General features: G+C 50.8%; 12 protein-coding genes across 14 annotated transcripts; 7 read left to right on the top strand and 5 right to left on the bottom strand.

The window, feature by feature from the left end:
- Nucleotides 1–581: 581 nt before the first annotated feature.
- On the top strand, nt 582–2,311 carry PV09_00180 (uncharacterized protein). Its single transcript, XM_016352870.1, has 4 exons — nt 582–1,206; nt 1,260–1,372; nt 1,436–1,611; nt 1,665–2,311. The coding sequence occupies exons 1-4, from the start codon at nt 1,059–1,061 to the stop codon at nt 2,152–2,154; spliced, it is 927 nt and encodes a 308-aa protein (XP_016219127.1). The 5' UTR covers nt 582–1,058; the 3' UTR covers nt 2,155–2,311.
- Nucleotides 2,312–2,440: 129 nt separating this feature from the next.
- On the top strand, nt 2,441–5,340 carry PV09_00179. 2 transcript variants are annotated; one of them, XM_016352869.1, is made up of 6 exons: nt 2,441–2,973; nt 3,090–3,435; nt 3,516–3,751; nt 3,802–3,882; nt 3,945–4,558; nt 4,622–5,340. In XM_016352869.1, the coding sequence occupies exons 1-6, from the start codon at nt 2,932–2,934 to the stop codon at nt 5,130–5,132; spliced, it is 1,830 nt and encodes a 609-aa protein (XP_016219126.1). In that variant the 5' UTR covers nt 2,441–2,931; the 3' UTR covers nt 5,133–5,340. The 2 variants fall into 2 exon arrangements, with proteins under 2 accessions (XP_016219126.1, XP_016219125.1); XM_016352868.1 differs by lacking the exon at nt 2,441–2,973 and having other exon boundaries at nt 3,011–3,435.
- Nucleotides 5,341–6,046: 706 nt separating this feature from the next.
- PV09_00178 (uncharacterized protein) lies at nt 6,047–6,721 on the bottom strand. Its single transcript, XM_016352867.1, has 3 exons — nt 6,659–6,721; nt 6,350–6,599; nt 6,047–6,287 (listed from the first exon to the last, which is right to left on the bottom strand). Exons 1-3 carry the CDS (start codon nt 6,695–6,697, stop codon nt 6,247–6,249), a joined length of 330 nt encoding a protein of 109 aa, XP_016219124.1. The 5' UTR covers nt 6,698–6,721; the 3' UTR covers nt 6,047–6,246.
- Nucleotides 6,722–6,848: 127 nt separating this feature from the next.
- PV09_00177 (uncharacterized protein) lies at nt 6,849–8,051 on the top strand. The gene is made up of 2 exons (XM_016352866.1): nt 6,849–7,041; nt 7,101–8,051. The coding sequence occupies exons 1-2, from the start codon at nt 6,856–6,858 to the stop codon at nt 7,461–7,463; spliced, it is 549 nt and encodes a 182-aa protein (XP_016219123.1). The 5' UTR covers nt 6,849–6,855; the 3' UTR covers nt 7,464–8,051.
- Nucleotides 7,043–8,384, bottom strand: PV09_00176 (inosine triphosphate pyrophosphatase). Its single transcript, XM_016352865.1, has 5 exons — nt 8,088–8,384; nt 7,957–8,030; nt 7,761–7,905; nt 7,670–7,706; nt 7,043–7,607 (listed from the first exon to the last, which is right to left on the bottom strand). Exons 1-5 carry the CDS (start codon nt 8,256–8,258, stop codon nt 7,471–7,473), a joined length of 564 nt encoding a protein of 187 aa, XP_016219122.1. The 5' UTR covers nt 8,259–8,384; the 3' UTR covers nt 7,043–7,470.
- Nucleotides 8,385–8,507: 123 nt separating this feature from the next.
- On the top strand, nt 8,508–10,659 carry PV09_00175. 2 transcript variants are annotated; one of them, XM_016352863.1, is made up of 4 exons: nt 8,508–8,927; nt 8,974–9,375; nt 9,425–10,233; nt 10,285–10,659. In XM_016352863.1, the coding sequence occupies exons 1-4, from the start codon at nt 8,680–8,682 to the stop codon at nt 10,476–10,478; spliced, it is 1,653 nt and encodes a 550-aa protein (XP_016219120.1). In that variant the 5' UTR covers nt 8,508–8,679; the 3' UTR covers nt 10,479–10,659. The 2 variants fall into 2 exon arrangements, with proteins under 2 accessions (XP_016219120.1, XP_016219121.1); XM_016352864.1 differs by having other exon boundaries at nt 8,508–9,375.
- On the bottom strand, nt 10,579–13,174 carry PV09_00174 (uncharacterized protein). Its single transcript, XM_016352862.1, has 3 exons — nt 13,034–13,174; nt 12,935–12,979; nt 10,579–12,885 (listed from the first exon to the last, which is right to left on the bottom strand). Exons 1-3 carry the CDS (start codon nt 13,102–13,104, stop codon nt 11,049–11,051), a joined length of 1,953 nt encoding a protein of 650 aa, XP_016219119.1. The 5' UTR covers nt 13,105–13,174; the 3' UTR covers nt 10,579–11,048.
- Nucleotides 13,175–13,300: 126 nt separating this feature from the next.
- Nucleotides 13,301–15,000, top strand: PV09_00173 (uncharacterized protein). Its single transcript, XM_016352861.1, has 3 exons — nt 13,301–13,720; nt 13,794–14,117; nt 14,205–15,000. The coding sequence occupies exons 1-3, from the start codon at nt 13,631–13,633 to the stop codon at nt 14,352–14,354; spliced, it is 564 nt and encodes a 187-aa protein (XP_016219118.1). The 5' UTR covers nt 13,301–13,630; the 3' UTR covers nt 14,355–15,000.
- PV09_00172 (uncharacterized protein) lies at nt 14,979–15,850 on the top strand (the record flags this gene model as incomplete). The annotated part of the gene is made up of 2 exons (XM_016352860.1): nt 14,979–15,260; nt 15,321–15,850. Exons 1-2 carry the CDS (start codon nt 14,987–14,989, stop codon nt 15,848–15,850), a joined length of 804 nt encoding a protein of 267 aa, XP_016219117.1. The 5' UTR covers nt 14,979–14,986.
- A 1,786-nt stretch (nt 15,851–17,636) lies between these two features.
- PV09_00171 (uncharacterized protein) lies at nt 17,637–18,038 on the bottom strand (the record flags this gene model as incomplete). Its single annotated transcript, XM_016352859.1, has 1 exon — nt 17,637–18,038. The coding sequence occupies one exon, from the start codon at nt 18,036–18,038 to the stop codon at nt 17,637–17,639; it is 402 nt and encodes a 133-aa protein (XP_016219116.1).
- Nucleotides 18,039–18,893: 855 nt separating this feature from the next.
- PV09_00170 (uncharacterized protein) lies at nt 18,894–20,487 on the top strand. The gene is made up of 2 exons (XM_016352858.1): nt 18,894–19,414; nt 19,506–20,487. Exons 1-2 carry the CDS (start codon nt 18,962–18,964, stop codon nt 20,283–20,285), a joined length of 1,233 nt encoding a protein of 410 aa, XP_016219115.1. The 5' UTR covers nt 18,894–18,961; the 3' UTR covers nt 20,286–20,487.
- Nucleotides 20,294–21,623, bottom strand: PV09_00169 (uncharacterized protein). The gene is made up of 2 exons (XM_016352857.1): nt 20,820–21,623; nt 20,294–20,694 (listed from the first exon to the last, which is right to left on the bottom strand). The coding sequence occupies exons 1-2, from the start codon at nt 21,267–21,269 to the stop codon at nt 20,575–20,577; spliced, it is 570 nt and encodes a 189-aa protein (XP_016219114.1). The 5' UTR covers nt 21,270–21,623; the 3' UTR covers nt 20,294–20,574.
- Nucleotides 21,624–21,691: the final 68 nt, after the last annotated feature.

Below are 21,691 nucleotides of genomic sequence, written 5' to 3'. Positions count from 1 at the left end.
ACATGTCCCAGAATTGTGGCATTTTTCTACGAAAGCCACAAAGTCTTGCAGTACGGAGGACCTTGTACACAGTAGAACATCTTGTGGTGTGGGACTGTGATTTACTCCACTTCCCCTGGTCTTCGGAAGACATCCAGGCCGGATAAAGACTTTGCACTAGCCCCCAGGTGTAAGGGCTGTGCCACCGGACATGCTTGACAAGCAGCTGTAGATGAAGGAACAGCTCTCCCGGCGTGGACAGACTTTGCTATTGTAATTCTACCTACGTGGAGAAGAACGTGAGACCTTTCGTGTCCGCCGGACCGTCGGACGGCCTCCGTTGAACGGTTCATCATCTCGAATGCACACGTCGTATCCTGCCGACAAGGCTGACAAGCCCATGCCCATCTCCCGTCAAGATGAGGCATGGCTTCTTCCCCGTTCGTCACCGACGGAGACGCTTTCTATTTGGCGGGATGCCGTCGACGGGAATGAATGCGCCTTGAGGCTGTGGGTCCCAGATGAGCAAGCTCTAACGCAGCGGCCTCGGGGCCAAGGGGTTGTCTCAGCCGCAGAAGCTGGCGGTCCTTTGTCAAAGATGACGGCATCAACCAGAAAGAGAACCACCCCTCAAGAGCGACAAAGAAAAACCAAAATTCAATCCGTCGAGGCTGAGAGACGATGTGCTCACCCTGTGCTCTTCCTTACGTAGAGGATTCACGCTCGCCTGCACGAAGCACAGAGAGCTCTCCTGCCGACTGTCTCCAGTCTATTTTTGCGCATGTCTCGTGTAGACAAGGAATCGCCCAGAACAACGCCACCGGCATGGCGACAACACACTGAACCGGTAACAAACTCAGCTTCACTGCTGCGCCCACGTCTGCAGTCTTTTAATTTTGACGATTCGTCTACCTTCCTCGCCATGAGGCCGTAGATGCAAATCCTTTTCGTGACTTCTCCTTCCTCTCTTCTGTCTCCCGACTCGTCTCGCGCCCTTCGTACAGCTCGACCGTTTGTTTACACCCGCACATACTCCTGACTCTTCATCTCGCCATCCATCGACGAACGAGTCCCACACGATGCGGCAAGCGCTGAGCACACTGCAGAAGGTGAAAACGGGCGTACATACGCTGCAGGCTCTGTTGATATTCGTTGCTGCTTGCATAACGTTGGCTGTTTTTGTTCAGCAAGGCAGCACAGATGGCAGGACGAAATGGTTCTTCGCAGGTCAGACTGGCAGATGCACACACAAAGGGAGACGACGCTGACAACGCAACCAGTGTGCTGGCTCTCGATACCAGCCCTGATATATCTTGTTGCCGTGCCGATATGGTCAAGGGCAGCCAATGTCGCCAAAGCGATGTGGTTTGCCATAGTTGACGTGCTCTTTGCTGTACGAAGCCTCCCCCTTGGCCTCTCCTTCCGGTCGAGCAACATCAGAACTAATGAGTACAAGATCTTTTGGCTTGCTGCGTTTGCCGCGGTGCTATCATGGAACAGAGATGGCACTATACAAGGCGCCAAGGACAAGAAAATTCCTACCGATCAGGCAAATTGCACGACGTTTGCGTACGGCACGGAAAAGAAGTGCTCTCTCTCTTACAGTGCCAGCAGCGTTGGCGTCGTCATATTGTACGTCCCCACCTGCGAGTGTGACATTCGATGCCTCTGACGTTTGACCACAGCTTGCTCTTCCTCATCTCGTCCGGCATATCAATCTTCTACACGGTCAAGGTGAAGAAGAACCCGCAAATGGACGATCCATGGCTTGCGCCCGAGTCAGCTCAGCCATACAAACCAGCCATGAACGATGCGGAACTCGGTGATCCAAAGGATCCGGTGTGGGACGCGAACACGCAGGACATCGATGGCCCCCACGATGCAGACAGCGATGACGGGCGGATGGATGGACGACACTACGGAACTGACACGGAGGATGGGCGACACCCGGGTCAGCCAGTGCAATGGGGTGGCCATGGACCATTTGACGACGCTCATGCTGTGCCTCCGTATGAAGATACCGAGTACCGCGGTGCGAGCAGCTACCAACCGCCAAGCGCGCTGAGCCCAACCAACGTTTATAGTCCCCAAAATCGAGATGCTCCAGAGTATGGGAGCTCCCGCAGTAGGCAGACAGGTGGATACTCGTTCAGTGCGCCGCATACGGATGCATGAAGGCGACATGAAGGGGGAATGCATTTTCCATGTTTTACCTGCAAGAGCAGACTAGCGGGTGCATCAAAGTTATGTTGTCATTGTTGCTTAGCGGCCATGGTTTCCTTAAATACCCGAATACGACCACATTGCCTGTATGCTGGACAGCTCAACCGGGTGAAACGGCAAAGAGCATCCGTTTCCGATCTGTAGAAGTGCTTGCGATGGCGTAGTCCTTTGAGGCTAGTCGTGGTTGTGGGCTGCAGAACAGCCCACAATCGCTTGCAGCTGTGCACGCTCGGCTTGCTGCCGAGACTAGTGACCGCACAACGGGATCGACCCATGTCTCATGATGTTGTGGACAAGCCTTTTGCACACGCCCTGGGGCCGAGTCATCGCAGGGCGAGGGCGCTGTCAGCGAACCCCTCCATCGCGGACCAAACGGGGACGAAAGCGAGCTGTCGATTCACACGGAAGTTCATTTCCTCCACACGTGGGTTCCCCAGATTTCGATGATCTCGCCTCGCAGCGGCAATTGGCTCGCTTGCTGGAACGCGCCCACGTATCGCTCCCGCAGCTGACTCGAAAATCACCGAGTAAGTCCGTGTTCTTCGAACGACCCAATGACAAATGCAGGGTCCCGGCTCCATGGCCAGCAGCAAATAGGCTGTGGGCAAGAAACGTCCTGTGTGACGACCCAGACGTCAGATATCAAATTCCCACCTGTGTTCGTCGACGCCGCGTCCTCCGAGCATGCTGTTTCGAGGTGCATCTCGTCCGTGATACTAATCACTCACCATGGCGACTTCAGGGTTCGATACGAGTGTCATCCTGGGCGATGTAAGTGATGTTTTTGAAGGCTGAGCCCCCCTGGTTCTTCCCCTTCTTTGTCCTCAATGTTCTCGCTTCAGCTGTGTCCGTTTTCCACTTTGCTAACATCATCGTTCCAACATCAGACTCCCGACTTTGGCTGGCTTGAATATGAGCTCGACTTCCTGAAGCCAGACTTCTCCGTCGAGTCGCCGAAGAATACAGACCATTCCGGAAGCTCTCCGCAAAGCCTGACGGGCACGACGGAAAGCAACGACCCTATAGTCCGTACTCCTGGATCCGAGGGCGATGGAACGAGCTTTCCCTTCCACCGCAGAGACAGCGTCACGAACGAGGATAAACCGCAGGACGATGTGTTCGTGAAGCCTCCCATCCCCGACCGGTTGAAGGTAAAACAGCAGCTCTATCCACTCCCTTTCACCAAGAGCCCCAATCATGATGATATGAGCGCTCTTCAGGCACAGTTTCCCAGTATGTCACCCTCCCCTACCCGCCTCCATACGGCACGGCATCCCCATATTCGGATGCGAAGAAACTGATTTTCGCCGCAGCCGCAAGTGGATTCAGCCTAGACAGTCCGGCGAGCGTCCTCGAAACTACGTACAGTCTCGTGCTGGGTCCATTCTTTCATCAGTTGATTCGAATGTTCTTTCAAAACATCCACCCGTACTACCCCGTCATCGACGAGTTCGACTTTGACGCCTGCTTTTGCGCGCCTGTCGATGATGTAGCCCTTCGTAATAGTCGAGCCTGCGTGCTCGGCGTCATGATGCTGTGTGCATCCATGGTAAGTCGAAACATGACAATCAGTATGGTCAGCTGCTGAGTTTTTTACAGTATCTTAGCTCCCGACAGCTCTTCGGCTACTCAAGATGGACACAGCACTCTTTGCAGCAATTCGCTTTTCGAGCAGTCAAGGTTCGAAAACACCGTTGTCACTTGTGCCAAAATTCTGATCACTAAACCTTTTCTCCTTCTAGGAGCTGTACGAGAAGTGGAGCGAGACCGGCGACGACTACAGCCTGACACAAGCATGTATGCTCCTCAGCTACTGGAGTCCGTGCTACGCCGAACCACGCCACAACTGCGGCGAATGGATACAAAAGGCGTTCGTCCACGCAAAACTCGCAAAAATCGACGAACCGTCCAGTGGCTCCATCACAGACCGCAGCCGTCTGATCTGGATCTCGTGTATACTTCGCGATCGCGCTCTCAGCTACGCTGGGCGACGACCGCTGCACCCGTATTCGACAAGACCGAATTGGATTCGCGTTGACCGCGAGGACTTTGGTCTCGAGATATGCCTTCCGCGGTACAGCAACATCACGTCGCGGACCGAGACTGTCGACGCGTTTCTGGTCTTGTGCAGGCTGAGCGAGATATTTGCAGATATGGGCGAGTTCCAGGAGAGGCTTAGGCCAAAGCTACAGGACAGCAACTTTGAGTTGGGACGGAAGGACATCCTGAAGATCTCACAATTTGACATACGAATACGGGAATGGATAAGAGGGTTCAAGCATTGGAAGACTGGTCCTCACGCTCCCACTATACTTGATACCAAAGGCCCTTCCTATCTGTGGAGTATTGTTGGCGAGTATGTGTTCTCGTCTGCTCGAAGCATGGCGTCGTATCTTTCCGACTAACTTGCGAGAATTAGGTCCGCAACCGCATCTCTCTACCTACCATTTATCCGATTGACCTGCAAGACGGATCCGCTAGCCTCCAAATTTCCCGCCACCGCCATGCAGAAGCTCAAAGATGCATCGTCCAAGGCCGCTGAGATCGTCCGAGAATTCCTGGTCGACGTCAAGCCAGAAGAGATGCCGCCATTCATGGGCACCTGGCTCACGCTGCCCATCATCGTTCTTTTGGTGTCTCTCAAGTGTCGCGGACCCGCGCAGTCTGGGTCGCCGGAGTCTACTGCCGACATACAGAGGCTACGGTACCTGCTGTCCGCGCTCCGAGTGTTCCAAACGCGGTACAGAAGCGCTAAATTCATAAGGGAAGTCTTGGACAAGGTCTCGAAAGAGCTCAAGCTCGGTGTGTGGGACAGCAGCTCCACAAGTGAGACAACCGAGCCATTAGACGAACCTGTACTACTGCTTAAGGCTGCGATAATGATGTTTGAGGCCTTTCGAAATGATACGACAGGTGCTGCACAGCGTTAAAGCTTCTTTGTAATGTATGTTAGCATTTTCCAGGCGTCGGTGCAATTGTTGGGACTGGTGGGTGGGGAGCCAGACATAAAATGCGTGAGCAAAGGTTCAATGAAAGCTAATGTGAAACTTAGCCAAATGTTTTTTTTTATGAAAAAAAAAAGAAACTTAAACTTTTTGATGACATACAACCTCCCATCAACGATTTCGTATGTCTTGTAAAGCAATGCTTTTGTTGGTAGTCTTCCAACATCATGAACAAGGGCCCATGGTTAAGCGAGACGCGAAGAATACATCCATCACTGTCTGCTCGGGAGCGGGAAACGACGGCCTTGCTTCCTGCTTCTCTCCCTTGACCGCGGGAATCTAAGGCTGCCCGGATCGAGTTCGCCGGTCGAGTTATCCTCGAGTGACCGGAGGGTCAGACGGGCTTGGACGTCCCCGTTCTTGCCTTGGCGATTGTCTAGCCGGGTCAGAGAAGGGCCATGTCGATGCTACTATGAGAAGTGAGATCGCCCAGGCTGAAGGGGACGCGTGCTTTTCTTGTTACTTTGTGTCTTTCTTTGTCTCTGTCCTTTTCTCCAATAGCAGAATGAAGCTCGATCACGCGTAGTCGCCGGAGACGAATCGGGGCATTAATCTCAAGTCGCGGACGATTCTTCGTGGCAGCAAAACTTTGCAGCGAGCGAATCACGCTACATGGTTGTGGTGTTGCTGAAAGACGGTGTTTCGTTCAGAAAGAAAAATGCCAGTCAATGGACCATCACTGCTATGCGTGTTGCGGAGAGGTCGGGCAACATTCGGTTCATGCCGAGCAAGAAATCGGACTCTTCGGCGTTACCGAAATTGCCATTACTTTTCAATCGAGGGAAGAACGAAGGCTGAGGGGGCACCAATGTGCATCTGGAGACCAGATTCACATGAAACGGTCGCGCTTCACATCGCCGGTTAGCAGGCTCGTTGAAAAGAATTGTGCAATGCCGTTCGAAAGTAACGAATACGTAGTCCAAATCTTGATATATTGACCCACTGTACTGGTACATAGTCCGAGTTTTGTTCAAAGCGCCAGGCCCAATGCATATGGTATACAGATTTTCAACGAATTTACCCAGACTTTGCTCCTGGCTTACTTCGCCCCCGGCTTCCTCTTCGTGAGCTTCTTCGACTCTGTGAAGTTGTCTCAGTTTTGAAATGATCGGACTGTATCAAACGAGTGCTCAATGACTTACCTGCCGCCGTACGCTTCTTTGGAGCACCCTTGCCTCTTGCTCTCTTCGCCTCTACGGCCTCCAACCGCAACTCCTCCCGCTCATCCGGAACCAAGCAATCAGGATAGTCTTTTCTCAAGTTCTGAATAACGTCTACCTTCGGCGGGTAGTATTTTGATAGTATATGGCCCTTTAGTCGCTGGCGCAAGACTTTATTGCCCAGTCGTAATCGGTCGGGGTTGAATGTGGTATTGAATATGGAGCATTGGAGCTGCACGCAGGTCAGTCCGAGTGCACGAGAGCATTAACAAGTAATAGGGAAAATTTTACCTTCATCAGCTCCAATATCCTTGAGCGAGCGACCGACATGCTGATACTGCTGTAGAAGAGGCGATGCCACCACTGAATACCCGGATGGGGAGATGTAAGTGATGCCTCAGGCCGAAAGTTTCCTGATTGAGAAATTATTGGTCGGACTTTTTTTCGGAGTATGTACGGGCTACGTAAAACTTTGAATAGAAGTAATAATGGCTCGAAAAAATCCTAATATCATAATAACAGGCACTCCTGGTGTGGGGAAAACCAGTCATGCTGAAGCAGTTGCTGAGGCTTGTGGTCTAAAGCACCTCTCTATCAACGAATTTGCAGAACGAGAGGGCTGCTATGATGGTCGGGACGAGGAGCTGCAAAGTTGGATTGTAGACGAGGACAAGGTGAGAAAGGAAAGTTCTTCTATAGTCTAGGAAACTTTTACTGATCATGCGTCCTACAGCTGCTGGACGCTCTCGAGTCCGCAAATATTCCATCCGGGGGGTTCATACTGGATTGGCACGCTTGCGATCTCTTTCCAAAGTCCTGGATCGATCTCGTGATTGTTCTCAGATGCGATTCGACCATTCTATACGACCGCCTGAGCGCTCGCAAATATTCAGCCAAGAAGCTTGAAGAGAACATGGACGCCGAGATCATGCAAGTGTTGCTGGACGAAGCTCGCGAAGCGTACGATGAGGAAATCGTCGTGGAACTCCAGAGTGATTCGTTGGATGATATCGACTCAAATGTGGAGCGAATACAACAGTGGGTGAAGAGGTGGAAGCAGGATCGTAGTGCCGAGGAAGATGGCGATGGGGAGTGAAGGTCTTTCACTCCGTGTTCTCCTTGAGCCACTCTTTGAGCTTTTCCAACGCTTTGCCGCGGTGCGAGATCTTGTTTTTTTCCTCTTTGGGCATTTCAGCGTACGTTTGGCCCATTGGCGTATATTCAAAAGCGGAGTCCCAGCCTGCAGTCAAAGGTCAGCATGTATCTTGATCGAAGGGGAAAATAAACAAGTGTCCAACGCACCGAAGACGGTAGGGCCTCTTGAGGGCACTAGTTTTCCCTAAGCACAAAGTCAGTTCCAGCGCAGGAATGGAGGTTCTGGGGGAGAACTTGCATCTGTTCGGCCTTGGAACAGGATTGGCTCATGCCCTGGCCCTTCTGAGTACGCAAAGGTAGCTACAGCTTGGACAGATTTATCCTCGAAGCCGTCGAGCATTTTGTAGAGATCATGGGGCCCAAGGGCCTTCAAGAACCATTTGCTAGCGAAAAATTCAGTATATAAGACATGAACACGTTAGTGAGACGCTTACATGTACGGTCCTGGAAGGTCTTTGTACGCTTTGAAACATAAACAAGTATCTTCTGTTAGGACAGGTCCACCGATCTGCATCATCTAATGTCAGCGTCCTGTTCAACATACAAGTGTTTCTATTCCGCGTACGATTTCCGCAGCTCTCTTGCATTTATCAATAGAGACTTCTTCAACTGTGCCTTGTATTTCGACCAGGTCTAGACTCTGATTTTTGAGTACCACAGTGTCTCCTAGGATGGCTTTTACTTCGGCAAGCTTGTTGGCGTTGCCGGTGATGAAATTGAGTTCGCTTGGTGCCATGTTGCTATTCAGATGTAAAATTGTAGCTACCCTCGTCTCAGAATTCCAATATTTATAACCGTGTATATATGGGCGAATCTATGAACTGCTCTCGAATGTACCGGTGGTGACTCTTCAATCGTGGAGCGTCATGCAAGATAGAGCAAAATTAGACCTTGCTAGTCTGCATTTGCTCGAAAATTGCGGCAGAAACTGCCGAAATAGGCGAGGTGTGCTGATGTTGCCTGTGATCAAACACCTCGTCCCAATAGCATTCCATTCGCATTTTCAGTCCATTGCGCGTTCATTCCTCGCAGCTTATCAATTCAAGCTTCAAGATTCAAAATTTGTTGTTTATCATCATTACATGGCTGTGAAAAGAGCGGCATCTCCAGGTGAAGGCATCGTCATCTTCCCGTAGGACCTGTCAGCCTTGTGAATAATGGATCTGGCGCATAAAGCTTCTCTCCATGTAAAAGAGCTGACGGGTTGGGACATTCCGGTAATATTTGCTGGGTTTTTCACATTTATTACCATATGCGTGGTATGGACACGGCTTACGAGCGGCGTGGCAGTAAGCTCGGTGTCGAGTACATCCAAGCCGCCACCATCATTACCGTATTGGATACCGCTTTTGGGCCATCTTCCGCGATGGTTGTTCGAGTATGACAAAACACTAATGGAAACGAAGTATGCTGCATGCATTCCTCTGACAGCTGCTACTAACTCTGCTCAGAGATGCCTTCGACACGGGCATATCTACCTTAATTATTGCCACAGAAAATCATCACATCGTGTCAAGTGCAGATTTAGTTGGACAGATTCGGACGACACATAAGGACCGGATATCTGATACGCTAGCTAAGATGCGTTTTTGGCGCAATGTCTTCAATGTTCCCAAGAACGAGCTTGGTCTGTACCACGAACTTGTATCCGCTATAAACATCCCCATACGATTCCACCTGAACGCTAATCTTGGAGTTCCAAAAACCCCAGAGGAAAATCCGCTACGGAGAATCCAGGGAAACATATCTGACCTTATCACATTCAATGTGCATCCGATCGATCAAGAGCTGTGGGAACGAGTTAGCGCCATCAGACTGTCCGAAGATCAAAAGCTAGCCGAAGTATCACTGTTGTATGTCAGTGCTCAAATCATTTTCCAGTATTGGCTGACGGATATCCAGACCGTTGGTATTTCTATTTCTGACGCATATGACCACGGATACGTTCGTATCGGAGTCTTTGTTGTCTGACCAAGATCATCCGGAAGTAGGACCACTCCTTCTTGCGTTCGTGCAGTCTAGCTCTTTGCTTATGACTGGCTTACCGCGATGGGTGCCCCATCCGACGCTTCCAGCCGCTCACATCACCAGACGGAATCTCATGAAGCATCTCAATGCGCTGCTTGACATAACTGAAGACGTCGAGCTGCAGAACAACCTTTTAGCAGCGAGAGGAAGGATGCTTGATGATCACAAAGCACCTCGAAGCATACGCACAATCGAATTACTACGTTTACTGCACGGAATGAATACTCCTCACATTATAGCATTTTGGATGCTTTTACATATCATCTCAGACGCAAATCTTCTGGAACGCATTCGTGTAGAAGCAATCAAAGTTGTTGACATCGTCCAAGACGGGCCTGTGATGGGATTCTCAGTGCCGCCACGGGTTACCCTTGATATGTCAGGATTGCTTGGAGACAAAACACCGCTGCTGAAACGGTGCTGGCTTGAAAGTGCTCGGCTGTATTCCCGTGGGCAAGGAGCGTGGACAGCGACGGAAGATTTTGATCTGATCGGACAAACTGGTGGCGTCTTCAGCACTAAAAGCCGATGGAAGATCGCTAAGGGAGATTGGATCGACGCACCGTATTGGCACAGCAACACCAGTGCATCGATGTGGGAAGCACCGGAGAAGTGGAACCCTAACCGACATGTAGAGGATGAAGGCAAGGACCTGTTGTTCGATACAATGGTTTTCGATACTCGTAAGTGGATGTGCGCGTAAAGTTTTGTGAAGTTGCTGACCACCTCAACAGCTGGCCTTTTCGGCATGAATGAAGCTATCAAACCCGCTCGTCTCTTTGCATTAGCCTTTGTAGCCAGTGCTGTGTTACTATACGACTTTGAGACAGATCCCAAGAAGGGGATACCCGATTCGCAATTCGCACCCGGTGTTGCTCTACCCGCATTCGATGTCCGCGTGCGTGTGCGAAGGCGCGTCTATGCATAAGTTCATATCTTGTTAGATACAAAAGCACAAACTAGATGTTGTTTCCGCAATGTCTATCTGAAACCTGTGTATTATTGAATACTCCATTAATTTCAACCATCAGATCACCAGGGTCCGATCGAAGCATGGTGACATAGTTCCTTGAATGCGCGATTTCAGTGCGTGATTTCTCTCTCGAGCTACATACACCATTCTGTTCATCTCACTGAATTCCATTAGAATGCCGCTCTCTCCTTCAATCTGATTTTCATGAGAGTAGTTCTTAGCCGAGTGGGACAAATTAACTGTTCCTCCTACGCGATCCTGACATCAAAATTCTCAGAAATTGCTGGCGCCTTGATCGAGTGTACGTCGACGCCATGATTCTCAAACACAGTGGAACAGATGTCCCAATGCTAAAGATGGAATCAGCAGAAGCACTATGGGCTAGGATGAGAATCGGTACTGTAACATCAAACGTCTCGAATAAATCTGTCTACTCAAGAGCGGGGGAGGGATGCTAGAAACAATAGATATATACAATGGATAAGAGCACTCGTAAGCGAGTGAGAAAAATTCGCCAGTCCTACTCTACAACAGCACGGAATGAGTGTGCTTTTGCGGTTGTAGCCATTGGCTCACAAGAGGTGTCGCCCCCACTAGATGCATGTAGAACATGCCATTGCTCGTTTCTCCCAAGGTTTGCGTGACGTTATGAGGTACTGTGAACTCCATGTTTTCATCGCTGTGAACCATCACATTCATTAGTTTGGTCTGATTTCGCTCGGTTGTGCCATTTCCAAGCATTTCAGGGCAAAATGCTGCGTCCTTTTGATGTGAGTAAGACCCGCTTTTCTTCTGTGTGCCCACATACATGTGTGGCATCTGGTACGCACTGTGTGGCACTGCCTGCAATTCCGTAGGTGAAGGGTTTGCTATATTGACCGAGAGAGGCGATGCCGGCAGATGGCATTGTTGTACGTGCCAATCACCAAAGGCGCCATACGGCTTAGAGTAAAAGCTGTGGAGTAGTGTGTCTACGCCCTTTTCATTGGTGATTTGCTTGTCTACACCAACGAAATGTATTCTTGCGCCCTCGCAAGGTAAGTAGTCTGCGAGCTCGTGGGGTTCAAGACCCATCAACTTCTGTTTTGCAGCTTCTTCGAGCTTGGTGCACATGATTATGAACTGTGAAGATCGGAAGCTGTCAAAGAGACCTTCGCGCCAATGATGGGTTGATAATATCTCAACAGCGGCTTGCCGTATTGAAGGAACACGACAACGGGTGCCGGTGAGATGGAGTGCCGGGATCAAGCCCATGTCAATCTGAAAGCGACCAATATTATTGCAGAGGTACTCTTGAGGTATCTCTACTATGGTTCTGCTCAGGTCAATAACTTCTTGGAATTCCGGAGTAAACTTGTCGTAGTCCTCTTCGTATGGAGACAGACACGTGCAAGCCCATATGTATGTGCAAATTATCAGGCACTGTACCATATTCCCGGCCCGTATTTGCATTTGCGTAAAATTCATCTGTTCTCTTCGCGAGAATTCCTTGAAAGACTTCCTCCACTGTAACGTGCGAGCAATGAGGACTCGCTGCTCGGCATAGAAAGACTCATCTACACCTTGCTCGGTGTACGATACAGGCGTGCCGCGTGAGATAAAATCAATGGCCTCGTCGAGAATGGCGAAAGCTTCGTCGCGCGCTTGATTCATTGTCTCGAAGAGATAGTGATAATCATGCGCTCTTTCAGTCCCGGGAACATCGATCCAGAGCATTCGCTTCCCAAAAACCTTGGAGTGCAATGCGAGTCTAGAGAATGTGGAGCTCAAGTCATCCATGAGGTCTTGTTCTGAGTCTGTTCCACTGCGTGGTGATGAGTTTGACGAGCTTGATGAATCAGGAGATTGCGATTTCGATCGTGTCTTCCAATCCTGCAAGAGCTTGAGACCTCCATTGATATGTATGGCGGCAGCATCTTCGTTACCGGCAAGAAACTCAAGACACACAAAGAGCGCGACCACCACAGCTTTGACATACAACGGATCAGATGATGATTGCACCAGATGTCGAATAGCGTTGTTGTAGTCTCTCAGTATAGTCGGATTGACGTTCGCTATGGTATTCCCTTGGGCTTTCTCTACTTCAGCATGGAGAGAACTGACAGCCTGAATGGCAAGTCGAATCGCGGGCTCAGTATGACCGAGCTGGACAACCTTGACCTTCCAGAAGTCCAAGTCATCGTAAAACCCAGCAATTTTGGGCGCAATCTGGTCCGCGAAGAAATTCAGCTGGCCCTCCAAACCACGAGCTCCGATGATAGTGTTCAAAGGTTCTTTGGGTAAGATGTTGACAGGCCTGAGAGAGACCAAAGCGTTCTGGCTCACGGCATATCCATCGCACTGGCGTCCAGTCGAAGTGCACCTGTTTCCAAGTCATTCACGAGCATTTGGATTCTGTGCGAAGCGCATACCGCTTGCACGCGGGCTTTGCCTCATCGCACTTGATTCTACGCAATCTGATATCTGTCAGGAAAGGGCCGAGAAAGTCCAGCATACAGCGGTCGACCCACTTGCACGTCTTGCACCCAGATCGCGTCTTGGGCGCATACGCTCGTTTGCGCTCGCCTTTGCATTCTGTCATCGTCCGCCGTCCGCATGCGGACTGTTCGACATTGCTTTCGTGCTGCTATCTTGTCCGTTCCCCAAAGCTGGGGGCCTGGGACAGAACGACGGGATCCCGCAACCGGCCATCCCTGTGCGCTGCTGATGACAAAGCGAAACCGCTGCCAGTTCCAAGTAAAGGCGTCGACTCGAGACTCCAGCCCAGGCGACAGAGGCCGCTGCCTCGCCTAGTCTCTACGTGTCTTATGCGCTGTCGGCGACGTGTCCTCTTTGCAGTTGGAACTGCAGCGAACGCCATGTTTCGATGATCCTGAGTCCAGAGCTAAGCGCGCGATAGCTCAGATACCTGACTGACGATGCTTCATCTGTGACGTGTGTGTGTGGACCAAACGCTTACTGCTCGGTTTGGCTCTTATCGTATCCAGTCTCAAACATCACGCTTCTGTGTATACAAGGAGCCCCGTTCACATCTTCGTCGCTTCGCTTTGCTCGCTGCATTGTGCTTCTTTCTCGAACCTCCACCCCATCGGTCGGAAAAGCCGACAATGGCACTCGTTAATACTGTGATACAGGCTACTTTGCTGAGCATGTTCTCAAACATACTCGCACAGATTCTAGACTCTTACCAAAAGAACGTATGCAAACTTTTCCCTACAAGAGGAATGGCCATCTTTTGTGGTAGACTGGCTGACAAAATGTCTGGCATAGACGTCTCTTTCTATAAATTTTACCCCAGTGCTACACTTCGCCGTCTACGCAGCCCTTTCCACTCCTATAAACGTTGGCTGGCAAGATTGGCTAGAGAACACCTTTCCGAGCAAGAGACCGTCGACAGCGAATCAATCCAACTCGCACGAGAAAGCGAATGTGCCCGAACCAACCCACGATGGCGCTCTTCATATTCTGAACACTTTCACAAAGTTTGTACTTGATCAAACTGTCGGTGCATTGTTCAACATACCACTTTTTATCGGCATCATCGGTGCGTTAAAAGGGCAAAGCATGGAGCATATTTTGGGTAAGATCCAAGAGGTATGTTTGTGTGTGTGCGTGCGTATGTGTGTTTAAGCACAAAAGCACCGATGAACATCTCTGCAGAATGCTCAATGTGTCGATTAGGACAGTTTCGATATCTACTTCTCAGGCATGAAACTATGGCCACCCGTATCTCTCGTCAGCTATGTTTTTGTCCCGCCTGAGCACCGCGTCATTTTTGGAAGTATTGCTGGCGTGATCTGGAATATCTATCTGAGTTTGATGGCTCGCTGATCGTCTTTGTCGGACTCAGTTGGCTTGAACATCGACGCAAGGTATATCGGGTGGCTTGCTTGATACTCGAACCGCCACCTTGCTCACAGATCGGAACAATGAACAGTTCAAGGCGAGTCTCAGAATCAGATTTGGGTGCGGGCCGTGTTCGCGTCTCTTTAACTAGAACTATGTGAGCGGGGTGGCGCGCGGGTCAACGGCCTTTCTCGTTCCTTTTCCACGGCTTCGTCCATCCAATTGTCCCGAACAATAGTCAGCTAACACAAGCCTTGTTATTTTTGAGCAAGTTTCTGCCCCATCTCCTTGATTTCCCTGGCCGGACTAGGACATGCGACTTTGTGGCGGTTTCCAAAACGCATGGCTTCTAAATTAAGGACCCCGGCATTTTGCGCCGCAACCGGATTGTCCGCAAGAGGAGGGGAGAAGGTCAAAGAGGTCGGAACGATCCTAGCAAACGTGAATCAATAGGGCAATTAGAAGTGTCTCATCTGAGAAAAACTGGGAATTTAGAAAGGATGTCTTTGCTCTGATATACCCTCGCGATGTTTGCAAACCGGTGGATTTTGTTTTCTCATTCCTTTCTCTTCTGTCTCGCAGCTGCGCTGCTTTTTTTTTGGCAACAGGGTTCGATCATGTATCAGCCCTTTTCCCTCGTCATATGCTCCTGCTTCGTCTTAATCAGTCGCGCCCAGACTTGTTACTGGCCCAACGGGAGTCAATTGACCGCGAAAGATAACTATACAGCATGCTCATCGGATGCAGTCAGTCAGTGCTGCGCCATCGGGCACGCTTGCTTGAGCAATGGGCTTTGCTTTAATCCCACCAAGGGATCAGTGTATCGACGAGGCTGCACAGATTCGAAATGGTCTTCGAGCGCCTGCCCGCAGTACTGCAACACTATGTCTGGTACATCGTTCCCTTTTTCCCTAGTCTGGCCAAATCTGTTGGCATTGACATGGTAATTAGACTTCAAGCAAAGTTCTGTGACGCTTGCACCGTGCCCGCCAGATGCAAATGGCCAATGGAATTGGTGGTGTGGTCAGGACTACACGAATGTTTGCGGGTCAAGTAATCAAAATACGTCTATATTCAACTACCCTGCCAACGCCTATATTCTCAAAGTAGCCGGTTCTGAGAACCAAACAACAACGGCCATATCTGGGTCAGCTACGAGCGGTACGAATGCAGCGACGCCTCTTGATCAGCCTGCATCGTGTGCAAATGGATCCGACAAGGATAAAGTGTCAAAGATGACGCCAATAGCAGTTGGAATTGGAGTTGGCGTGCCTCTAGCAATGTTGGCTACCACAATGGGATTTTTCTTTTGGAAAGAGCGAAAGAGACGAATCATTGCTGAGAGACTTGGATACGCAGGACAGGTCATTAACCTGGCAAAGCAGAGCTATGATAAAGACGGTGTGCCTTCAGTGCCTGTGTTTGAGCTTTCTCCAGACACAGCCAAGGTGCAATTACACGGGAGCGAGAGTCGATCATAGCCCCGGCCACTTTTGTATATGGATCGACACGACTACAGCGTTGAAACGGATGATCTTATGATATGACTCCTTGTATGAATATGACCGAATCGAAGCCGACTTTGAAATATGCCATCTTGACTCGCAAAAAGAGAAGACTTGAATCAGGGCGGGCAAGTATTATCGCGTGCGTATGCTTATGTTATTTGGTAACAGTCCCATAAGGAGTGATAATAATCCTGGGTATCGCATCAACGCCAAAGTTAAGCTTCATGTTACTTAGGGCTTCGTCTTTGCCAGCATTCGTATCCAACGATGGTACTTCTTCAATGTCGCTGTCAAACGAGTAACTCGCTCGTTGCCAGCGCAATCATAGTAGAATTGGTGCATAGGTTGCAGATAACACCATCCTGAATGCGGTTCTGTGTCTTTCGCTGTATGTGTGGTTCGCTGTAAATTCGCTAATTTCACAAGATTGGGACAAAGGCTCGACCGTTGTTAAACTAAAGTAGATGAAGCTCAAGGATTTCCCCTGTTTGCTCCAGATCAGATGGCTAACAAGCTTGGAGTGTCAAGGCAAACTTGCTCGGAACAACATTTATCAACGGTATATTTCTCTTGAGAAAAGTGAGGATCTCGTCTGCTTTACACCTAAACTGTCTGAGTTTCAAGCTCCATAGCATGTACGTCGGCCAACAGTTCAAATTTGCCAGCGGCAGTCCATTGGGGCTGTGATCATGACACAACCCCGATCTTTTTGTACCACGAAATCACAGGAAAAGGTCATTTGTGTTTTCGAAGATTGATAGAAATCTTTGGAAAGCGTTGTGCCAAAGCGTCGTACCAAAGCCTTGGCTGAGGTTCAAACGAAGTGGTTTCGAGAGCTGGATGCAAACAGTCCAGCTGGTAAAAGAATTTCTTTAGCAGAAGAGTCTGGGTGCCAAATGCACGTGTGATAGCATCTCGTGGTACTTGGCTTTCATGGCTGAGACCAACAATTAAACTCTTCGGCTTGTAACCGCTGGAGATGATCGCCTGGCAGCTGACGATGCCAAACTCATACTACTCTGACCCTTCTTGCACCGAAGTTAGACTTCCAGGATATGCGAAAGACAAGCGTTAATTGAATCTTCACACAGTTGTATTGAACGATGCAAGCGATTTCATCTTCCCAATTGAAGTGATGTCATCAAAGTGGCGTAGTCGTAAGGTCTGATTAATTTCGTCCGACGTTGCCGCACCGGCAAACTATTGCTCATTAGGAGACTGTTGGAAGCACACGGCTGATAAGAGGTACCGCAGCTCATATAGACAGAAGTTGGCTCTTCTTTAAGCAACAGGTTTGCGTCCCAAATCTACACTCGAGTCAGCGGTGAAATAAAGAACTCAAGTTCGTCGCGTCATCTCGAGGTGCAACATCAGTGTTCTGTTCCGTCTTTCAAAAAGACAACAAAAAGTTGTGATTCCTGTCTTTTGCTTCTTCTAGTTCACAATATCCGACGCTTGAAATAATCCCACAAGTGAAGGAGCTTCTGAAACTCAGAGACAATGGCTTGGCTATCACCTGGACTGACCACTTTGAGAAATTGTACCAAGCTTCCTTCGATTTCCCAGTGTATATCCCAACCGATGTCCCGTCGTATCATATTTGACAATTTGCTCGACAATACAGTTTTGACCTGAGCCTTTGCTAACAATGCGCAATCGAGTTTCCCCACTTTCGCTTTAAATCCTACAAAGCGTCTTTGCACTTGTCAGCACTGTTCTTATGATAGGCTAGCGAGTTTTACAACGACGAACGTGCCTATTAATATGAAGGGTTGTGGCCGTAGGTTCCGCCTTGAGGAGCAAGACCTGGCGAAGCATATGACTGCTGCGGTGGGTAGTATGGCTGTTCTGTAGGAGCGTAGTCCTGTTGCTGCGGAGGCGGATAAGAGCTTTGCGTAGAAGCCTGAAATTCTTGCTCCTCGGGCTTTCCCACGACGGTCGCACTCTTCTTTGCATTTCGCCTCTTCATGACGATAAACACGAGGATGGTGATGATGATGATGATCACCACAAGAATAATGATAGCTGCAATGACGCCACCAGAAATTTTGGTCTTTTTCTTCGTCGTTGTCGTCGATAACTTGCGGGCAAACAGGAGCGGCGAGGCCTCGCTTGTCATGAGCAGAGAGAGCATCAAGAGAAGGGACTGAAGAATATCCATAGTGATGATTGCACGCTTGGGGAAGTGAGAAGAGGCTCAAACGAAGCCAAATGTTCGAAGACGCCTGCTTCTACGGTTCAACGGGAGCGCGAACAACAGGTAGACACCGACTGTAGGATTTGCCCATTCTTGTAGTCGCATCTGCACTACCATTTCGCTCATAATTCCACGAGCACGCCATTGGCGGTCTTTGCTATCGTGGCTGTCGTATTCTGGCGAGATTTGGGGCGGTTTTCCAGGCTTTCCCTTCACTACGCCACAGCAGCCAAAGCAGCCACAACAGGTCTTGCTTTCGATGATGGCAGCACAAGCCAATCGAATGTGGTTCTCGACTCGCGAAGGTGAAATTTCCAACCTGCAATCATGCACGAGGCAGTAAAGGCTTAGGGACCGATGTTCGAAAGCTCGCGCGCCAAGAATATTCGCGAGAAGAAGCACTTCTGGGCGTAGCCTGCAAGACTTGACCGCGCAAGAATAGATTTTCACCGGTCATTTCGTTCACCGCACGATGCGGACCAAAGGAGCTATTCCATGTCCTGTGTGCACTTGGTCGACGAAGGCGCTCAAATACGACATGGCTCATGAATGGGTTCATTTTAAAGATCGTGATACCTAGTGTGATCCTTGCTGTGTCGTGAGCGCGATATGCTGGAGCGCCTAGTTGTTCCACGACATATGTGGTAGACATAGTAAGCAACATCGCGGTTTATAACATAATCGACCGGAGGAAAAGATGCTTTGCATTCATAGTCGATACTCGAGGAGGAATGCCATGGGGATTAAACCACGTGATTCAGGCACGTGAAATGCGGCCGCGGACCACCTCGGTTTCTCCTCCTTTCCTCCTCACTGGATCAAGCTTCGACGAGGAAAGCGCTTACAAAGGACGGATCGGAAACGAGCGAAGATTCGAATAGATCAAGATGGTGACCTCGAAGCCGTTCAAGATCCAAATTTCGGATCAAGAGCTCGAGATTCTGCGGCAGAAGCTGGAGCTAGCGCGATTACCCGACCAGCCCGAAGGCTACACCATCAAACAGGGCGTTCCAGTCCCAGAAATCAGCCGCATCGTCGAACATTGGAAGACGGACTTTCTGCCGAAATGGAGAGAGCACGAGGCTAAGCTGAACGAGCTCCCCATGTTTACGCGTCCAGTACAGTCTCAGGGGTTTGGCACGCTGGACATCCACTTCATACACGCAACGAGCAAAGCGGAGAATGCCATCCCGCTGCTCTTCGTCCACGGCTGGCCCGGGAGCTTCATTGAGGCGTCCAAGATCGTGAGCAAGCTGACGGATCCTGGCGAAGGCAAGCAAGCGTTTCACGTCGTGGCTCCGAGCCTACCGAATTACGGCTTCAGCGAAGGCGTCAAGAAGGTGAATTGCGTTCTTCTCTCTGCCTCTCTCCTCTCTTCCTCTTCTCTCGCGCCGCGTATGACTTGAACAGCGCTGATGTCGCACGCCGCAGCGAGGCTTCAACCTAGCGCACTACGGCCACGTGTGCAACCAGCTCATGCTCGACCTTGGATACGACCAGTACGTCGCCCAAGGAGGCGACTGGGGCTCGATCATCACGCGAATCATGGGCCGCTTTCACGCCGACCACATGCGAGCCGTGCACGTCAACATGCTCGCGTTTCAGCCTAGCAACGTGCTGAAGCAGCCCTGGCTGCTCTTGACTGCGCTGCTCCCGAGCTTCTGGCCCACGAAGCTCGAACGGCAGGGCCTGAAAAACGGCGTGCAGTACACGGTGGACGGGAACAAGTACTATGAGATCCAGCGGACGCGGCCACAGACGGTCGCCTACTGCCTCAGCGACTCGCCGGTGGCCTTGCTCGGCTGGGTGTACGAGAAGCTGATCCACTGGACGGACGACTACCCTTGGACGCCCGACGAGATCCTCATCTGGATATCGATCTACTGGTTTTCCCGCGCGGGGCCGGGGGCCAGCGTGCGCACATACTTTGAAGCCCACGACGAAGATGCGCAGTGGCGCGGCGCAGAGACGGAATACCGCTTCTGGGACTGGCAGAAGGCGCTGCTGGGAACCAGCCAGTTCCCAAGGGACATCATCAACATCCCCCGCTTTCTTGCCAGGACGCTCGGCAAGGTCGTCTTTGAACGCCAGCATACCTCCGGGGGCCACTTTGCGGCCTGGGAGAGGCCGGACGAGCTCGTCGCCGACTTGCAGGACATGTTCGGACCGGGCGGAGGAGCTCATGGTTGCGTGGCCAGCGTGCCCAAGTAAATAAAGGGGCGGCGTCGGAACATGCTCCTTTTACAAACCCGAAGGGGCCGAATGATGCGAACAGGTGCGCTGTGAAATGGCTTTGAGTTCGGGCACGTTCATTGTCCACTTCTATCCGTACACGTCGACCCCACAAAAAAGGACATTTTGGTCGCGCACAAGTACATCTCAATCGCTCTTCTAATTGACCACTCCTTTTCCCCCTTGGACTAGTTCTGCTTTTTTCTCTTTTTCTTTTCTTTTCTTTTTTTTCTTCTTTCTTTCATTTCACGCCCGCATAAGAAAACTTTCAAACCTGGCTCTTGGGCTTGCCGGTCATGTCGTAGTATCTCGCCATCTCGAGGCCGGCCCGTCTAAAGTTGCACTTGATGTAAAAGCCCTCGTTCGCCTCCGAGCAGTCAAGAATGGTCTGCGAACGATGTCAGCCTCTTCCGAAGTAGCATCCCGCCGAAGCGGGCGACCGTGCCAAAACGATGCGATTTTTGCAAATCGATCGCGGCCGCGGCCCGAGACGCGGCGATCGCGTGTACGCACCTTGTAGCAGCCGACGCTCTCGGCGACGAAGTCCAGCGCCTGGATGATGCGCAAGCCGAGCTTCTTGCCCTGCTGATCCTTGGCCACGGCAATGTCCTCGATGTGCCCTACGGCGCCGAGCTCGTGAATGAACTTCCTCTCGACCAGCACTGTGCCCGTGCCGACGATGCAGTTGGCCTCCTCGCGGCTCGTGTCCACCACGCACAGCACAAAGTACTCGCCCGACCGCTGCTCCATCCAGTCGTAGCGCTTGTTCCATGCCTCCAGGCTGATGTCGCCTACCGTTGTAAGCACGCGGAGCACGTCGAGGAAGCCCCTGGCGTAGTCGCCGCGCTGGAGAGGCCGGATGATGTAGCCCTGCGGAAGGGCAGCCGAGACGGTCGGGGATATGAGGTCGGTGGAGAATAGCGGCTTCTCGCTCATTGCACCGTTCGCTTGCGTCGATGACATCCTCGAGGGTGGAAGGGAGCTGAATGCGTCGTCGATGTATACGCCCAGGGAATTGAAGACCGGCTGGCAGCGTCTCGGCGGTGAGCTATCGTTAGTGTGAATTGGAGACGCCGCCTGTGCGTCTTGCACGGATCAATTGCGCACGTGGAAAGCGGATATTCGTACGTCAAGAGCGTGAGCGGTATGCGTGTTCGTGGTGGAGGGTAGGAAGAGTATTGAAAAGACGGAATGGTGCAAGCTCCTAACAAGTTTCAGAGCAACCAACGTTGTCGAGGCCACATGTTTGTGCCTGGCAGATGCGGGACGATCTGCGGGAGGACTGGGGATTACGTTTAAGGCTGAGCAAGCGACCCCGTGGCGTTTTTGTTACCAAAATTAGGCCTTCCATCATAGCTTGTTAAATTGGTGTAGGAGAGCACGTC

The sequence above is a fragment of the Verruconis gallopava genome (genome assembly GCF_000836295.1).
Source record: "Verruconis gallopava strain CBS 43764 unplaced genomic scaffold supercont1.1, whole genome shotgun sequence".
Taxonomy (NCBI): domain Eukaryota; kingdom Fungi; phylum Ascomycota; class Dothideomycetes; order Venturiales; family Sympoventuriaceae; genus Verruconis; species Verruconis gallopava.
This window is presented reverse-complemented; position numbering and strand designations above follow the sequence as displayed.

Excerpts from the sequence above, each read along its gene's own strand:
- PV09_00180 (XM_016352870.1), top strand. The coding sequence starts at position 1,059 with ATGCGGCAAGCGCTGAGCACACTGCAGAAGGTGAAAACGGGCGTACAT. Across the intron at positions 1,207-1,259 it reads GACGAAATGGTTCTTCGCAG|TGTGCTGGCTCTCGATACCA; the intron begins GTCAGACTGGCA and ends CAACGCAACCAG. Across the intron at positions 1,612-1,664 it reads AGCGTTGGCGTCGTCATATT|CTTGCTCTTCCTCATCTCGT; the intron begins GTACGTCCCCAC and ends GTTTGACCACAG.
- PV09_00179 (XM_016352868.1), top strand. The coding sequence starts at position 3,030 with ATGTTCTCGCTTCAGCTGTGTCCGTTTTCCACTTTGCTAACATCATCG. Across the intron at positions 3,436-3,515 it reads TCTTCAGGCACAGTTTCCCA|CCGCAAGTGGATTCAGCCTA; the intron begins GTATGTCACCCT and ends TTTTCGCCGCAG. Across the intron at positions 3,883-3,944 it reads TCGCTTTTCGAGCAGTCAAG|GAGCTGTACGAGAAGTGGAG; the intron begins GTTCGAAAACAC and ends TTCTCCTTCTAG.
- PV09_00178 (XM_016352867.1), bottom strand. The coding sequence starts at position 6,697 with ATGTCGGTCGCTCGCTCAAGGATATTGGAGCTGATGAAG. Across the intron at positions 6,600-6,658 it reads GGATATTGGAGCTGATGAAG|CTCCAATGCTCCATATTCAA; the intron begins GTAAAATTTTCC and ends ACCTGCGTGCAG. Across the intron at positions 6,288-6,349 it reads AAAGAAGCGTACGGCGGCAG|AGTCGAAGAAGCTCACGAAG; the intron begins GTAAGTCATTGA and ends ACAACTTCACAG.
- PV09_00177 (XM_016352866.1), top strand. The coding sequence starts at position 6,856 with ATGGCTCGAAAAAATCCTAATATCATAATAACAGGCACTCCTGGTGTG. Across the intron at positions 7,042-7,100 it reads GGATTGTAGACGAGGACAAG|CTGCTGGACGCTCTCGAGTC; the intron begins GTGAGAAAGGAA and ends TGCGTCCTACAG.
- PV09_00176 (XM_016352865.1), bottom strand. The coding sequence starts at position 8,258 with ATGGCACCAAGCGAACTCAATTTCATCACCGGCAACGCCAACAAGCTT. Across the intron at positions 8,031-8,087 it reads GCAAGAGAGCTGCGGAAATC|ATCGGTGGACCTGTCCTAAC; the intron begins GTACGCGGAATA and ends TAGATGATGCAG. Across the intron at positions 7,608-7,669 it reads AAGAGGCCCTACCGTCTTCG|GCTGGGACTCCGCTTTTGAA; the intron begins GTGCGTTGGACA and ends CTTTGACTGCAG.
- PV09_00175 (XM_016352863.1), top strand. The coding sequence starts at position 8,680 with ATGGATCTGGCGCATAAAGCTTCTCTCCATGTAAAAGAGCTGACGGGT. Across the intron at positions 9,376-9,424 it reads CTAGCCGAAGTATCACTGTT|ACCGTTGGTATTTCTATTTC; the intron begins GTATGTCAGTGC and ends ACGGATATCCAG. Across the intron at positions 10,234-10,284 it reads TACAATGGTTTTCGATACTC|CTGGCCTTTTCGGCATGAAT; the intron begins GTAAGTGGATGT and ends CCACCTCAACAG.
- PV09_00174 (XM_016352862.1), bottom strand. The coding sequence starts at position 13,104 with ATGACAGAATGCAAAGGCGAGCGCAAACGAGCGTATGCGCCCAAGACG. Across the intron at positions 12,980-13,033 it reads TCTGGGTGCAAGACGTGCAA|ATTGCGTAGAATCAAGTGCG; the intron begins GTGGGTCGACCG and ends GACAGATATCAG. Across the intron at positions 12,886-12,934 it reads GCAAAGCCCGCGTGCAAGCG|GTGCACTTCGACTGGACGCC; the intron begins GTATGCGCTTCG and ends ACTTGGAAACAG.
- PV09_00173 (XM_016352861.1), top strand. The coding sequence starts at position 13,631 with ATGGCACTCGTTAATACTGTGATACAGGCTACTTTGCTGAGCATGTTC. Across the intron at positions 13,721-13,793 it reads TAGACTCTTACCAAAAGAAC|ACGTCTCTTTCTATAAATTT; the intron begins GTATGCAAACTT and ends TGTCTGGCATAG. Across the intron at positions 14,118-14,204 it reads TTTTGGGTAAGATCCAAGAG|GACAGTTTCGATATCTACTT; the intron begins GTATGTTTGTGT and ends TGTGTCGATTAG.
- PV09_00170 (XM_016352858.1), top strand. The coding sequence starts at position 18,962 with ATGGTGACCTCGAAGCCGTTCAAGATCCAAATTTCGGATCAAGAGCTC. Across the intron at positions 19,415-19,505 it reads TCAGCGAAGGCGTCAAGAAG|CGAGGCTTCAACCTAGCGCA; the intron begins GTGAATTGCGTT and ends CGCACGCCGCAG.
- PV09_00169 (XM_016352857.1), bottom strand. The coding sequence starts at position 21,269 with ATGTCATCGACGCAAGCGAACGGTGCAATGAGCGAGAAGCCGCTATTC. Across the intron at positions 20,695-20,819 it reads AGAGCGTCGGCTGCTACAAG|ACCATTCTTGACTGCTCGGA; the intron begins GTGCGTACACGC and ends CATCGTTCGCAG.